The 15919-nt window shown below is 49.2% G+C and overlaps 1 protein-coding gene across 4 annotated transcripts in view; it reads right to left on the bottom strand.

Moving 5' to 3' along the window:
• The window catches only part of CPNE5 (copine 5), a 90865-nt gene that overhangs the window by 48260 nt on the left and 26686 nt on the right, over positions 1-15919 (bottom strand). For all 4 annotated transcript variants that reach the window (XM_032650528.1, XM_032650527.1, XM_032650526.1 and 1 more), the window contains exons 4-5: positions 1671-1774; positions 163-202 (exon numbers count right to left, since the gene is read on the bottom strand). In XM_032650528.1, coding sequence (XP_032506419.1) covers positions 163-202; positions 1671-1774 — 144 coding nt within the window. The remainder of the gene's footprint in view (positions 1-162; positions 203-1670; positions 1775-15919) is intronic.

Genomic DNA, 15919 nt, shown 5'->3' on the forward strand with positions numbered 1-15919 from the left:
ATCCCACCTCCTCCATCACCTCACCCCTGGAAGTATGAGGGCTCTGAAATGACAGGATGCAGCATCAGACACATTCTGTGTCACAGTGAAGCCCAAGGCCAACTCAGAGTTTGGCATTTAAGAGACTTTCAGAATTGCTGGGCAGGCACTGGCAGAACTCACGTGTTTAGATAAATCAGGACTCTTGGAGTCAACATCATATCTGCAGGGAACACAGAGAGATGGTGAAGGCAGCTGGGGCATCCTGCCCCAAATTGCCTGGCTTCTTGAACTGAGCCAGGACCCCTGCTCCCCCAAAACCAGGCACCAACACAGTGGATATTTCTGGGAGTAATAGCAGGGAGATGCAAATGGGAGCCTTCTAAGGTGCTAGTCTGTCTCTTGATCTGGGTGGTAAATGGATATCAAAATGCATCATTGGGGTAGCGCTATTAAGATTTGGGCACTTCACTATATATGTTATACCTCATTAAAAACTGAAAAAATAAAATAAACTTGCTCTGCCACCCTGGCTGGTTCACAGATACCCGAGCCACCCTGCTCTTCACTGACTGCTCTCCCATCTTCCGAGCTAAGGCTCAGCTGCCCTTGGACTTCAGTACCTTGCCTTTGACCTTCCCTGATTGTTCCCTTTTGCCCAGGCCTGCCCAACCTGCCCTCAGGCCTGAGCACTCAGGAAAGAGGGAGGCATGAATACCTGTACCTCAGCCCACCACAGGCAGCTGATCCTGCAGCTGGGCACCTCTCTTCACCTGGGGCTAGCTCACCCACAGCCTCACCTGCAGCCCTTCCCTCCTGCATTCCGCCTCTACTCACACTGGCCATCTCTGCAGCCAAACAGTCATTCTAGGTACAGACAACTCCTACTGAGGGGCAGTCGTCATTGTGCCAGTCCTCTTCCCTGAGCACTTTCTCTCTCCAAAGTGTCACCAGGTGACTTCCCTACAATGGGCTGCATTGACTGCTCTGGGCCTCAAGCCCTTCTATTGGTGCCTCCAAAGTCATTTCCTTTCACTGCATTTTTTTCCTTTGCTCTCTCAGGTGCCAACCCCTCTTTTCTTCCCCACTCAGTCCACAATTCTCTAGGGCACAATCCTTTCTAATCACCTTAGACCCTGAAAATACAACAAAACACCACTCCTCCACCTTCTCATCAGACTAAAATCCCACCATCATCCTTAACCTCAGGAGAGGGGCACTCTGCATCTTTGTGATAAACACACAGATGCTTTGAGCCCCATCAGCCAAGTTACCTCTGCAGGAGGGGAAACTGGAGGGGACCCTCTCCCAGAACAAGCTTTGACAGAGGGAGAAGTCAATGGGGAGCTGGGGGGAAAAGGGCTCCCCAGAATTAGAGCTGGGTTGCCCCCAAGATCTTTCCTCACCACCCCCCGAATCAGGTAGCTTGCCCAGCACCCTCCCACACTGAGACAAATGGCGGGGGTGCCTTTGTTCCCCCTCCCCACCTCCTTTCCACCTCCTGATGAAGGTGGGGCTGGATTCAGCTAATTGTCACTTTTATCCTAGGCCAACCCTGAGTTCCTCTACTATCACAGCTCCCCGCTACCTTCCCTCGTGAGGAAACTCCCGCCCCACTACAGGTCCTGTAGCCCCACCTCCCATCCATGGTTCCTTCCCCAGCTCCATCCTCAGCACGATCTTCTACTTACAGGTCAAAACGGAGGTTCTGCTTCTCCTCGAAGAAGTAATCCACGATGAATTTGCGCACAAAGTCGGGATTGAGTGTGTTGTCGATGACTTCAGTGCGTCCGAACTACAAGAGGAGATGGGGCGTGGATCTCATGGCCAGGCTGGTGGAACAGGGGAGCACTGGGCTCGGAGCCCCTCAGTCCTGAACCCGGTAATGATGGAAGCCACGCCTCTCCCAGCTCCTGCCCCCACCCCCCCATCAAGGGGAGAGCTCCCACATCTAACAGTGGAAGCTGTCCACCTATGGCTCCAATCTCCATTGTCACTTTATTCTCCCTTTCTCTATATAGGCTCCACTCAAGTGAGATGGTTTTGATACCTGGATACCTGAGCAGGCCCTTCACTTGTTCACCTCACTGCCTTTGCCTAGGCTGTGTCCTCCACCTGGCCTCCCCTTCTCAGCCAAGGGCACATCCTCCAATCAGTCAAGATCTGTTGTTAATGCTACCTCCTCCAGGAAATCTTCCTGATTCCTCCAACCAGAGAATTACTTCTCTCTGAGCCACCACTGAACTTGTGGCACCTCTATGACCACCTTCCTTCTCTGACTGATTCCGCATTAGGTGTGTATTGATTTGATGCCCCAATTGTAAATGCAAGGCAGAGACAGGGACTGTGGGATCTTTTAAGGTCCCATCTCGTGGCATTCATGCCCTTGTGCAATACCCTCCCCTTGAATACGGGCTGGAGCTAGTGACTCACTTCTAATGAAGACTGGACTAGAGCATAAGTCACTTCCAAGGTTATGTTATAAACAACTATGGCTTCCGTCTTAGGCGCCCTCTCTCTCTTGCTTGCTCACTTTGATGAAGCCACATGCCATGATGTGAGCTGCCCTATGGAGAGACCCATGTGGCAAAGAACCAAGGCTATCAGCCAACCCACCCCTGAGAATCTAAATCTTACCAAAGACCACTGAGTGAACTTAAAAGTGGATCCTGCCCCAGCTGAACTTTGAGAAGACTGAGGCCCTGGCCAACACTTTGACTACAGCCTTGTGAGAGACCCTGACGTAAAGGATTCTACAGAGCTACACCCAGATCCATGACCCTGTTGTTTAAGTGGCTAAGCTGTGGGCTAATTTGTTACTCAGCAGCGCATAACTAATTCAGAGACTTAACTTTCTTGGTAACCCCTGCAACATATACACTAGAGTTTGGCACACACTGGACACTCAATAATTATATCCCATTAAACTCCCTGAATGACTTAAAGCAAGTCACTCCCCATTTCTGGGCATGAAAATTACTTAAAGGTTTGTTAAAACATAGATTGTAGGTTCTGATTCAGTGGGTTTAGGATGAGGGCTAAGAATCTGTACTTCTTTTTTTTTAATAAATTTATTTATTTTATTTATTTATTTTTGGCTGCGTTGGGTCTCCGTTGCTGTGCACGGGTTTTCTCTAGCTGCGGCGAGCGGGGGCCACTCTTTGTTGTGATGCGCAGGCCTCTCATCACGGAGGCCTCTCTTGCTGCGGAGCACGGGGTCTTCAGTAGCTGTGGCACGCGGGCTCAGCAGCTGCGGCACACGGGCTCAGTTGCTCCTCCCAGACCAGGGCTCAAACCCATGTCCCCTGCACCAGCAGGCGGATTCTTAACCACTGTGCCACCAGGGAAGCCCAGAATCTGTACTTCTAAAAATGCAGGTGACACTGATGTTGCTGGTGCAGGGACCTCCCTTGGAGAACCACTGGGCTAGACTGTGGTCCACAGGGATGGGAGCTCCCAGGAGCCTTCCCATGTCATGGAGGGCGGGCAGTGTGGGCACCGTTCCGGGATACCCGTTCCATCAAAGCAGCTCTTTTACGTCTTCAATCCACTAGATATTTTTGGTGAGATTTTATTTTTAAAAAGGGACATGGGTCTAAAAGATAAAGCACAAAAGCACTGTACACTCCATGGTGGTAGGGCGTGATATTCCCCAAACTAAACAAGACAGGCAGACAAAGTGAAAATATTTTAAATAGGTCGTCGACCATTCTTAACATGTTTCCAGTTGTCTGGGACATAGCTAGGTATCCCCTTCTCCCCTGAAGTAAGTTAGAAACCTGCAAAGAGAACATCCCACCCAGGGCAGTGTGGGGTCATCTGGGGAGCACTAGATTTGGCACCTTCCTGCCCTCAGGCCCACAGCAAATCAATCTCTCATTCCCATCAATTCCATCAGCTAAATCTCTCCCCTCTCCCTGCCTCCTCTGCCGTGGCCTTGGTCAGGACTCTTCATTTTCTCGCCTCAAACACTGCAATAGCCACCTCCTGGCAGGTACCCCAGGTAGGCCAATCGCTAATGCTTAAGGACTCAGCTCCCTGAAAGTCCAGCTCTCTAACTCCCACCCCTTCCCTTGCACTCCCATAATCCTCCTCATATCCCTATGGCTGCACTCATCACAAGACCTAATAATGATCTACTCTTTCCATCCCACTAGACTGAGCTTCTCAAGCAATGGGTTGGCGGGGATCCAAGTTTTCCTCATCTTTGCAGCTCAGGACCTGACACAATGTTTAACAGAGTCACAGGCTCACAGTCCTACATGATTATAGCACCAGCAGCTGCAGTAAACACTTCACACCATACTACCTTATTTAATCCTTTTATGGCAGGCTTCCCTATTTTATGGATGAGAAAATGAAAGCACCAAAAAGCCAAGTAATTTGTCCAGGGTCACACGGCTAATAATTGCTGACTTCAAGGCACAACCCAGGCATTCTGGCTCACGTTCTCTAAGCCATGTTACCCTACATATAAGGTCCTGAGGGCAAGGACAGCAGAAGCCCACTGCTCCCAGTGACTGGTATACAGTAGGTACTCATTGTTGAATGAAGAAAGGTTGAATGAGGAAATCGATGAGAAGGTTTGAGTCCCAACTTCATCACAAGCTGATTGTGTGACTTGATCGGAGACTTTCAAAGCCTCAGTTTCCTCATCAGAAGATGGAGACTAATACTCGTTCTGCTTGCTTCTTAGAGCTATCCAACTCAATCCAATTATGAATTCAACAGTTTTTAAGCACTTATAAAGTAGGCCAGGCAGTGTGGTGGGTGCTGGGTTACAAACATAAATAGAACACGAATCCTGTACTTAAGGACTTCTCTATCATAGGTGGGACAACTCAAACAAATAACTACAATACAGTGTGACAACACTGTTAACAGAACGATATACAAAGGTCTAAGGCAGGGTGCTCCACCCTAGCTGGGGAAGTGTGAAAGTTATTAAAATGTACAAAAAAGCAGAGCACTGGGCATCCTGTTTCGTATACTAGTCCAGGTATCTGATTTCATAGAGGTCTGCATCGTTCATTATCTCTGAGCTACTTTACGACTCCGCAAATTATAGAAAGCATAGAGTAATGCAGATGATTTTATCCATAGAAATGCAAATAGATTTTCCTCAGTGGAATGCAAGTGATTATTTGATTATTACCCTGTGGATACAGACCAATTTTGCAGCTATTTGTAAATTCATTTCAGTATTCCTGATTTCATATATGTGTGTGGTGTTGGAATTATTTGAACCAGTTATAACATCTTTCTGGGTCCCTCAATGATTAATAAGTTGAATAAATCTTTGCCGTGTGTTCATTTTATATTTCTACGGGAATCGTGATTTTATCTTTAAAGAAACGTAGCCTTTAACAGAAGATTTTTTAAAATACCCATGCTTGGAATTCCCTGGAGGTCCAGTGGTTAGGACTCTGCGCTTTCACTGCCAAGGGTGAGGGTTCAATCCCTGGTAGGGGAATTAAAATCCCACGAGCCATGAGGAGCGGCAAAAAAGACAAACAAACAAAAAAACCCATCCGTGCTCAAGCCCTACCACAGGCCAATTAAATCCGAATCTCAGTGGGTGGGGCCTGAAAGACTGTATTTTTAAAAAGTTTCCTACATGATTCTAAGATGCAGATGGAGTTGAGAACCACAGATTCTCAGTAGGAACATGGTAGGAGGAAGGAAGAAAACTAACATTTACTGAGCCCCTTACTGAATGCTTAGTAGATCAAGTGGATCATTGAATTATCGCACTCAATTCTCACAAAAACCCTGTGACCATTTACCCATTTTACAAGTGAGAAAACTAAAAATCAGAGAGGTTAAGTGACTTGCCCAAGCTCACACCAGCTAGGCACAGCTGGGATCTAAACCTAAGAATGTCTAACTCCAAAGCTCATTTGATATATATATATATATATATATATATATATATATATATATACACATATATACATATATATATGTATATATATATATTTTTTTAATTTGAAGATCTAATTGGCTTTATTAAATGACTCACGAATCGGGCAGCATCTCATCTAGGAAGCACAGAGATACTCCCCAAGGCTTATTATATTTTTACTTCATCTAACTGCCAAGAGTCCTCAAGCATTATGAAAGCCAAATAAAGATGAGGTTTACTTCACAAGCATTTATAGAAGCCTCCCTGTGTGCAAGGCCATGGTAAGGACATTGAGTTGAATAAGACTGGGTTCCTGCCCCACCCCACAAATTCCATAACAATCTTATAACCCTGGTTGCAAAACAGTTCCTGCATTTTCCTCTCCTGCCCTTTCTAATTCTTAATCCCGCGTGTCTTCAGATGCAAAGAAAATTTCTCCTAATAGCTTTCTAGAATGTAGACTATTCCAGGAAAACACCCAGGTTCGAGAGAATCCTCTCTTAAGAAAGGGACCTACCTCCTCCTCAATGCACTGCCTTCCTCTCTCAAACACAATAAAAAAATCCCTCTGGCAGAATTTTATATAAACCCCAGCCCAGAAGAGGCAAGTATTCCTTTGTGCATCCTTCCATCTCCCTCCACTCCCGGCAGAGACTCCAAGGAAAACACCCATTAGGGAAGATGACAGCGCTGCTTTTAAAATGGCACTTGAAGCTCAATAGGGGGGAATTCCCTAGAGATTGATCTCTGCTGGAGAAGAAAATGGAGTTCCCCTGGAAACAGGACACGGAGGGGGACTCCAAGGGCACCCAATATCTCCTAGAGCAGGAAAGGGGACAAGTGAGCCTGGCTGGGCGGTGATAAATTACCAGGACCAGGGGTAATTAACATATATGCACATCCTAAACTACTGTGAATGAAATCTTAAACCCAGGGACTTACTAAAGATGTTTTATAGCCTTCATTACTTGGGCTAATAACAAAGGGAAAAAAATGTGAAAACTTGGATTTTAAAAATCCAAGAAGCCACTGGGTCCGTGTCAGACCCAATTTATACCCCTATTAATGACGGTCAGATCACAGCTGAACTGATGTTTTTTTTTAAAAGAAAAAATTAATTTGGTTGTATTTCGTTCTACATAGAGAATTAGAGATTTCAAGCCAGAAGGGACTTGGAGAGATGAGGTTTTAGCAGCGGGAAGCACGCAAAGGCACGAGATCTGACTCTGCTAAGGGGGCTTGGGGAGGAGGGGAAGGTAGGTTAACCCCTCACCACTCTGTAATCCTGAGCCAAGCCAGCCCTGAACGCCCTTCCAGGTCCCTGGAAGGGCCTGTCCCTCCCTCCATTCCATTCTGAAGCCCTTTGTCCACACTTGGTCTCTAAGGATGGGAGGGAGCCTGACACTGCTCAAGTCTGGGGCACAGACCACCAAACACTGGTAGGCACAGGAATTCTCTGATTAACAAAGCTGCAGGGAAGCCCAAAATCTGCTTTGTTTTACCAAGTGATTCTGATGCAGAGAACCCTAGAGAATTGTTGGGTAGGTGGCAAGTGTGGACTGGGGAGGCTGTGGTATGAAATTGGGGAAGGGGCTGAGCAGTCGGGGAGGTGAGGGGACTTTAACCCCAGGGGCTGGGACAGCCTCCCAGAGAGGAGAAAGTACAAATGAGAAATAAGCCTGGAAATTAGGGTATTCACCCTCTGAAAAGCTTACTTCTTGTCCCTGGCAACAAAACTCAGTGGGAAAAGCTCCTGACATGTCACAAAAGATGCTCCCAAGGGTTCCTAAAACCCCTATGACTAAGTCCCAAGAATATCAATTAAGCAGCATTAATTATATATCATCAGTTTGAGCAAGACCCTCAGAGGGGAGGCAGACTTGAAACTTCTTTGAGGACTAAATTAAGTGGCTCCCAGGGGCTGGGCTACACATAGAAGTCGAGATTTATGGGGGCAGGTGGGCAGCTGTCCCACCAAACTGCCCTGGGACAAGGGCCAGTGCAAGGCTGGGATTGAGCACCCAGGTCAGGCAGAAGGTCTTCCCTTCCTACATCCAACCTACAAGGCTGGGACGGGGCAAGCCTGTGTCAAGACATGGGCCTCCTGATCTGCAGGGGACACTGAGCTGGCAGTTAGTCCTAGACTGATTTGGAGGCTTGTTCTCCGTGCTGGAGAGTCTCCTGCTGCCGCCCCACCCTGCCCAGCTCCTTCTCCATTCCAGGAGATTGCTTCCCATCAAACTCCATCACCTGGTTCCCTTGCTCTGTGGGTTCCAGTTGGGTTTGGCCAGTGGGAGGCACTGGCAGATGGCAGATGGCAGATGGGAGACGGGAGATGAGAGAATGTGGGCTATTTCCTCCGTCTCTGGCCCAGTCTCAGCACCATGGTTCTGGGAGGGGCTGCTCCCCCCACGCCCACCACCACGCTCACCTCTCACTCACGCACAATAACATTGTCTCCTCCCACTGCCTCTTCAAGCCTGGGTGGAAACAGCTCCCTGTTGTTGCCAGGCCCTGGGTGCTGCACTGTCCCTGTGGGTGTCCTCAACCTCACCCATACCTTTGAAAGAAATCCATTAAATCTCTTCAGTGAAAACAACTGAGTAGAATTCTCTCTCCTGCTGGGACCCTGACTGATATATTTTCTCTCTCACAAACACATTCACACACTCATACCATTTCCAACTCACCTGAACACAAACCAAGAACGGTCCCCACCCCCACCCCATTCTTCTTAGACACGGTAACATTCATGTCACCAGTAAAGTGTGTGACTCCTGCCCATGCAGCCTAGGTACCCAAGGTCTGTGACAGCCCTCAGAGATGCAGGGTCCCAACCCAGCCATCCTACCTGTGGGCCTTGGTGGGGACTCTCAGGGTCCAGGGCTCTCACCACAGCCTCTGCTTTGTAGAAAGTAGCCATCCCGGCCCCATCCACACAGATGTCAGAGAGCCCAGCAGGGAAGGGCAACCGCTAGATTAGAACCAGCTCTGAGTGGGCTGTGACACTCTGAAATTGAATGCAAATATCCGTACATGTCCTCATTTTCTGGGGAGAGAAGCCATGGTTTTCATCAATTTCTCAAAGGGAAGCAGAAAGCTTTAAGAACCACTAACTCTAGCTTTGGAAGGCAGATCCTGGGGGTTTGCACATAAGGCAGTAAAGTGAAGTAGTTAATAGAGCAGTCTGAGGCCAGGCTTCCTGGTTTCAAATCCTGGCTCTGCTATTCACTGGCTGTGTGACCTTGGCCAAATCCCTTTGTTAGGGAACCGTTGACCGAAACTGTCCACCTTGGCCAGGCACCATGATAACCACTTGCATAAGTTTCTCACAACAGGAGGTCCTGATAAGGAACATGGTACTGCTGCTGAAAACTAACTGGGAAAATATGGGAGGGGCCAAAAGGAAGGAGGAGACGCCAGCCCATAATATGTCCTACTAACCTCCCAGAATCCTTTCGCTGGAATCCATCTTGGCTGAGAGATGCACGCACCACCAGGAAGGACCCTGAGTCAGACCAAGTCTGGGCCAAGCAAGATGACTGGCCAGAGACAACCCGGCAACTAACCCCATTACCATAAAACCTGAGACTGTGAGCCACGTGGCAGAGCAGTTCTCCTGGGTCCCCTTACCCTGCTGCTCTCCACCCAGGCGCCCCGTCCCAATAAAGTCTTTTGCTTTGTCAGTGTGTGTGTCTCCTCAGACAATTCATTTCTGAGTGTTAGACAAGAGCCCACCCTTGGGCCCTGGAAGGGGTCCCCCTTCCTGCAACACCTTCTTCACCTCTTTGCCTTAATTTCCTCTTCCATAAAATGGAAATGACCATTTATCCACACTTTATAGAGTTGTTGGAGGCTTAAATGATTTAGTGTATGTAATATACTTAGAAGAGAGCCTGGGACATAAAACATGCTCTGTAAATTTGTGATTCCACACTCCGGTTCTTTATAAATCCCAAACCCTGGCCCAGCCACCCAGGAGGTATATATCTCCCAAGTCTCTGAACTCAGCCCTGTCTCTGAGATGCTCCTGGCCCTAACCGCTAACATTTCCTACCCATCTTCCATGCCTGAGAAGGTTTCTATCCTCCATCTAAAGGGGTCCTCTGTGCTTAAGTCCCCTGGAGGTCCCAGTTCTGTGTGGTTTCTCTCCAAATAACTTCCACATACAGGGTAAGGCTGAGGGGAAAATTCAGGGCTGGCCCTTTGCTCTTACAAACTAGCTGCTCCATTAAGATCAAGGTTCTGCCCTCCCTGTGGGCTCCCCTCAACACCTAGCAATGCCCAGGCCTCAGTTAGAAAAAAGGAAGTAGAATGTGTAAATTTTGCTTAGCCACCCAGGCCTAGAGAAGAAAATTCACTCTGGCCACTGCAGGAAAGGGAAGGCAGGAGGAGCCCTTGGGCAAGGAGGCTGCTAGTGAGAATGGGGGGAGTGGTGCCCTTGGCCCACTCATCCCCAGCTCAGAAACTGGAGATGCAGAACAAAGGCAGCCTGGGAAGAGGCTCTCTCTGTTGCTTCCAGATTTCCAAAATCTGGTCCTCTTCTTCTTCCTCACAACCCACTTGCTGGGGGCAGTGACAGCAAGCAGCTCAGGGATGTCTTCCAACATGTCGGTCAACTCCCCACAGATGCCCATGGCTGGAGCCAGGGAGGTGCAGAGGGGTAGCCAGGCCAGTGGCCCAGGAGCCCCACTGGCCAGGGTTCTGTTACTTATTATCTATGTGAGACCACCTGGGTAACCCCTCGGAAGGTGCATTTCCCCATCGCTAAAACAGAACATCCTTCCTTCTCCAGGGGAAGGCTAGAGGGAAATGTGCATGAAAGGCTGCACAGAGCATCTGCTGCCCAGTTGGTCTTCAATACTGATAACAACTGTCACCAAGCCCTACCAGGTGCCAGGTGCTAAGTGTTTTCCATATATTAACTCATTTAATATTCATAATAACCTTATGAGGCAGTACTATTATCATCTTCATTTTACAGAAGAGAAAACTAAGATAAGGCTCAGAGAGACTGAGTGACTTGCCCAAGGTCACACAGCTAATGGGTGGAAGGAACAGGATTCAAACTCAGGCATTCTGGCTCCTAATCAATTAGGAGTTGATCGAGTCACTCAACAATAAGAGGTTAATACTGTGAATGAGGCTGGGACTATGTCCTATCAGTCTTTACCCCAGCCCAACCTCTGAACTTCTTCAGTGCTGACTGTCCCTTCCACCTGGTTAATTCTTCCTGTGGAATTGGGTGGTTCTACAGGTCAGGTGGCACAGGTGAGCGCCCCAATCTATTCCTCTGCTCAACCTCCACACCACCTCTAACCCCTACACACACATACACACACACACACACACACACACACACACCACAGTCCTGGTCCTTCCTATGATTTCTGTGAACATTCATTGACTAACAAGTTGACTCAGAACTGAAGATTTTAGGGCCAGAAGGAACCAAATCCTCTCAACCAATGAGAAAAGAGAGGCAGGGAAGCGGGGATGGGGTGCTCTGACAGAGGTCACATAGCTGATTAGGAAACGGGCAGTGACAAGAGCCCAGGCCAGGCGGGGCTCTGGCTCTGAGCAGTGCCCTCTTGTCCCAGAAGCCTGTCTATGCCCCCCTCTCCCAGGTTTCTCCCTTCCATCAAATCCTCCTCCTCCTTCCGCTCTGTATCGTGACTTCTCATCTTCACAACACTTCCACACATTCATGATCTCATTTAACCCCCCACTGACCCCGATGGAGATGATTTTATTATCATCCCCATTTTACACATGAAGAAACAGAGCTCCAGGAGGCCCGGGGGGAGGGCCAGGGCTCCCAGGAGTGACAGGATCACGGTGTTCACTGGGATCCTCTGCCTCAGTAGTGAGTGGGTGGCTCTGCAAGCCTGAACAATCTTAACCGCCCCTGATTTAAGCAGCTCTTGCCTTTTTACAAATTACAGCTGGATGAAGCCTCAGAGACCTTCCCCCCCAGCTGCGAAGCCCCCAGTGACTGTGCTGGCCAGGACAGAAGGAGGCCAGAGCTGACAGGCTGCTCTCTACCTCCAAGCTGCCCACCCTTCCCCAGCAGGAGCTCCCCTATAATTTTCATATATTACTGATGGCTCCTTAATGGCAGATTCTAACATCTTGCTGCAGAGCCCAGCCCCTGGACCCTCACGAATCATGTTCACTGGGATTAAAATTAGAGGCCAGAAATCTATCTGACTCAAATACAAATAGGACGAGGGAATCTGCTTGGCTCTGGGAATAGGGGACTGGGTGGGTGTCCAGGGCTGGGGAGAATGGCCAGAGGTCTGGGCATCAGGCAGGAGGGCATGGGTTGTGCGGAGGGGCACAGAAGTCCCATGCCAGGTCCACCACCGTCTTGGGTCTGGAAATTTCTCTCAGGTTCTCTCACGGGAGGGGTCCAGGATCCTGTGGCCATCTCTTCCTTAGAGAGTAAGGAAAACGAGGCCCAGAGAAAGGATGGGGCTTACCTAAAGGCACACAGAGTGAACCATGACTTCTGTGGCCTGGTGGCCTCCCAGACCATTTCCTGTTTTGTCAAGGCCTCTAGGTGAGGAAGGGCAGAGGTGGAGATGGGAGGCCTGAGGCTCCAACGGCCTTCCCAGTGCTCAGGCCTAGACAGAGAAGGTTCCTGTTCTGGCCCCAGACACCAGCAGTGGCCTGTGAAATTTTATCAAGCTTTATAATAAAAGACTTCCTGCCAAAAAGCTTAGTTCCTAATTAGCCATTGTTTCCGATAATCTGTTAAATTGTCCCAGCTCCTGGGGGAGTGGCCCTTTTACCAATAAGCCTGGCTGCCAACCTGCCGGCAAAACACTCTCCACTGGCTTGTGTTTCTGGTCCTGCCTGAGCAGCCGCTTTTGGGAGAATGGGGGAGCCTGAGAAAGCCTGCCACAATAGCACCTGTCCCCCAGCACACCCCAAAATGTCTATGATTCCTATCAGATGGCATCATGACATCTGACATGATAGCATCAGTAGTTCCTTCCTTATACACCATCAGTGAAATGATAGCATCGGTGGTTTCTCACTTAAGGGCTTCTTACAGGAAGAGCCATTATTGAGCATTCTCTACGTGCCAGCCCCTTTACATGAGTTAACTCCTTTAATCCTCACAGCAGGCTTTTGAGCCTAAGCATTTGCCTAAGCGCCCCAGCTGGGAAGGTGGTGGCCTGGATTCGGACCCAGTTACCTTGACTTCAGAGCCCGCGCTCTCAACAGTTCAGCTGCAGCTATGAAGTGTGCCTGGACACTAACGCCAAAGAATAAATAGATTTATCAGCTACCAAGGGACCTGGCCTAGATCCTCGGGGTTTACTAGAAAGGCAGACTCCTTTCTTTAAAGGGAATCTTAGGCTCCTGTCTAATGTTATCACACAGAACTAACAAACACCTCTGGCTGAATGGGGGAAGGGGTGGCAGGAGCCACACACAAATTCACAGTTGGACCCTGAGGCACCACATCAAACCCTGGAGCCAGAAAAGCCCATTTTGAAAGTCAGTGGCCTGGGCAGATGAAAGGAGCCCGGACTCAGACTCAAGACCACATCACACCCCGGCTCTGCCACTTGCTAGCAGTCGCTGGGCGAAGCAAGGACCCCTCCATCCAACTGCTTCCTCAGCTGGGATGTGGTGAGGGCCAAGGCAGATCACAGGGTGCTGCTGATGTGGAGACTGCATGGGGAGTAGGAATGTCACTCATCCTCCTGTTGAGGATGAGCAGGACAGGGGACAGAGCCGCCCCATAGCTTTGTCTGACTGTATTGTATAATAATACTATTTAAAGTATTGAGCACAACAAGGCACTGAGGTGATTCTGTCATTACGTCCCATCACAGCCCAGTGAGCAGGCATCAGGGTCCCAGGGTCTCATTTTGCTGATGAAAGAAACTAGGACTGAGAGAGGTTATGGGAAGTGGAAAAGACAGGATTTGAAGGGACATTGTAAGCAGGTTCTAAAGCCCTAACCTTAAAACTGGGAAAAGGTACCTGTGTACTCACCTGGTCCCTGAAGTAAGGCCTTGGTCCTAGACTGCCTGCTCCTGATGACCGGGAGTCAAGGCCCTGGAAATGCAGCTGTGTGACAAGAGCAAAAACCACTAAAGGCTGCCCAAGGGACCCAAGGCTCAAGAGGGACCTTTCTTTGCAGAGGCAGACTCCTCTCTGCAAAAAGGGGAGAGTCGGAAAGCCAACCCCATGCTGGCCTGGGAATCCACCTCCTAGCGAGGCTTGCCTCCTGTTTTGGGCTTTAGCAACAATAACAGTCCATTCATTACTTTAAATCTTTTGATAAAGGTCTACATTTTATGAGGGGGGCCAGGTCCTGTTCTGGTCATCAGGGATCCCAACTGGGCTCACAGCCTAGTGGGCGGAAGGTCATTTCATTTCACACTTAAACTCTTGGCCATTGGATCAAGCGGATCCCCACTGCCCTTGCCCACCCCATCTCATCCCAGGAGCTCCACAAACACTGCAAATTGTCTTCCTGCGGCTGCCCTTTGCCCTACAATCTGCTCTGCACACAGGGGACAGAGTTATCTTTCTGAAACATAAACCAGGCTACATCACTCCCCTGCTCAAAACCCTCAAATAGCTTCTCATCACACTTAGAGCAGTGTCTGAACTCCTACATGGCCTACAAAGCCCTGCAGGATCTGCCTGTGCAACCTCTGTGACCATACGGCCCACTGTCTTATTATTCACACCACTCAAACTGTACCAGTCTTTCTTTTGGTCCTTTGACGCAAAGAGCTTGTTCGCACCTTGGGGCCTCTGCACTCGCTGTTCCCTCTGCCTGGAACCTCCCCACCACCAGACTAATGTATGGCACCGCTTGGGGCTCAACTCGAGTCACCAGCCCCTCAGCAGGGCCTCCCCTGACACCCCTTTAACTAAAGCAGCTCCCTTTTCCCAGGTCACTGTCTCATCACACTGTCTTATCTTTTTCACAGCACTGATCAACCAGTACCTGAAATTATCCAATTTCTTTGCTGACTACACTAAGCCTCTCCAGAGCATGGACTCTGCCTGTCTTGTTCTCCACTGTATGCCTGGATCAGTGTATGGCATATAGCAAGCGCTCAATAAATGCCAGTTCCCTGACTACTGATTCTGGAAACCGTGATAAAATCTAAGACCACATACTCCCAACAGGGCTTCCGGGGGGTGCCGCCCTCCCCTCTGGAGCTGATCTCTAACCTCCCTCCAGCACACACTGGGCTGCAGTTGGACTAAGTCACAGCCAGCTAGCTCATGGACACGCAGGCCATTCCCACCCCCAGGTTTTGCTCATGTCGGGTCCCATTCCTGGAATGCCCTTTCCTCCTCCCACCATCCTTCAAGTCCAAAGTATGGTGTTGTCTCCCCCTGGAAGCCTCCCTAGCCCTCTTGATCTCTCCCTGCTGTGAAGCGCTGAGAATTCATGTCTAAACTACTTGGGAAGCTCTTGGACTAGTTGTGGTCTGAAACTTGGGGCCTCAGAGAGGATCTGTTCCAACACCCTCAACAAGATGAATAAATGAGGCTTTTAAATCCTTCTATAGGGCTTCCCTTGTGGCGCAGTGGTTAAGAATCTGCCTGCCAATGCAGGGGACACCGGTTCGAGCCCTGGTCCAGGAAGATCCCACATGCCGCGGAGCAACTAATCCCATGCGCCACAACAACTGAGCCTGTGTTCTAGAGCCTATGAGCCACAACTACCGAGCCCACGTGCTGCAGCTACTGAAGCCTGCGAGCCTAGAGCCCATGGTCCACGACAAGAGAAGCCACCACTCGCCGCAACTAGAGAAAGCCTGCATGCAGCAACAAAGAACCAACACAGCCAAAAAATAAAAATAAATAAAATAAAATTTAAAAGGTAAATAAATAAATCCTTCTATATATGTGTCTGTTCTCCCCAGCACCCTGTAAGGTCTCTGAGGGCAGGGACCTCCCTGCTACAGCTTTGCACCCTGGAGGATACCACAGTGTCTTACCTAAATTACTTCCCTTCTCTTGGCCTCCACACTGCTATTTATAGAATGG

Source organism: Phocoena sinus, chromosome 11 (assembly GCF_008692025.1).
Source record: "Phocoena sinus isolate mPhoSin1 chromosome 11, mPhoSin1.pri, whole genome shotgun sequence".
In the NCBI taxonomy this organism is placed as follows: Eukaryota; Metazoa; Chordata; class Mammalia; order Artiodactyla; family Phocoenidae; genus Phocoena; species Phocoena sinus.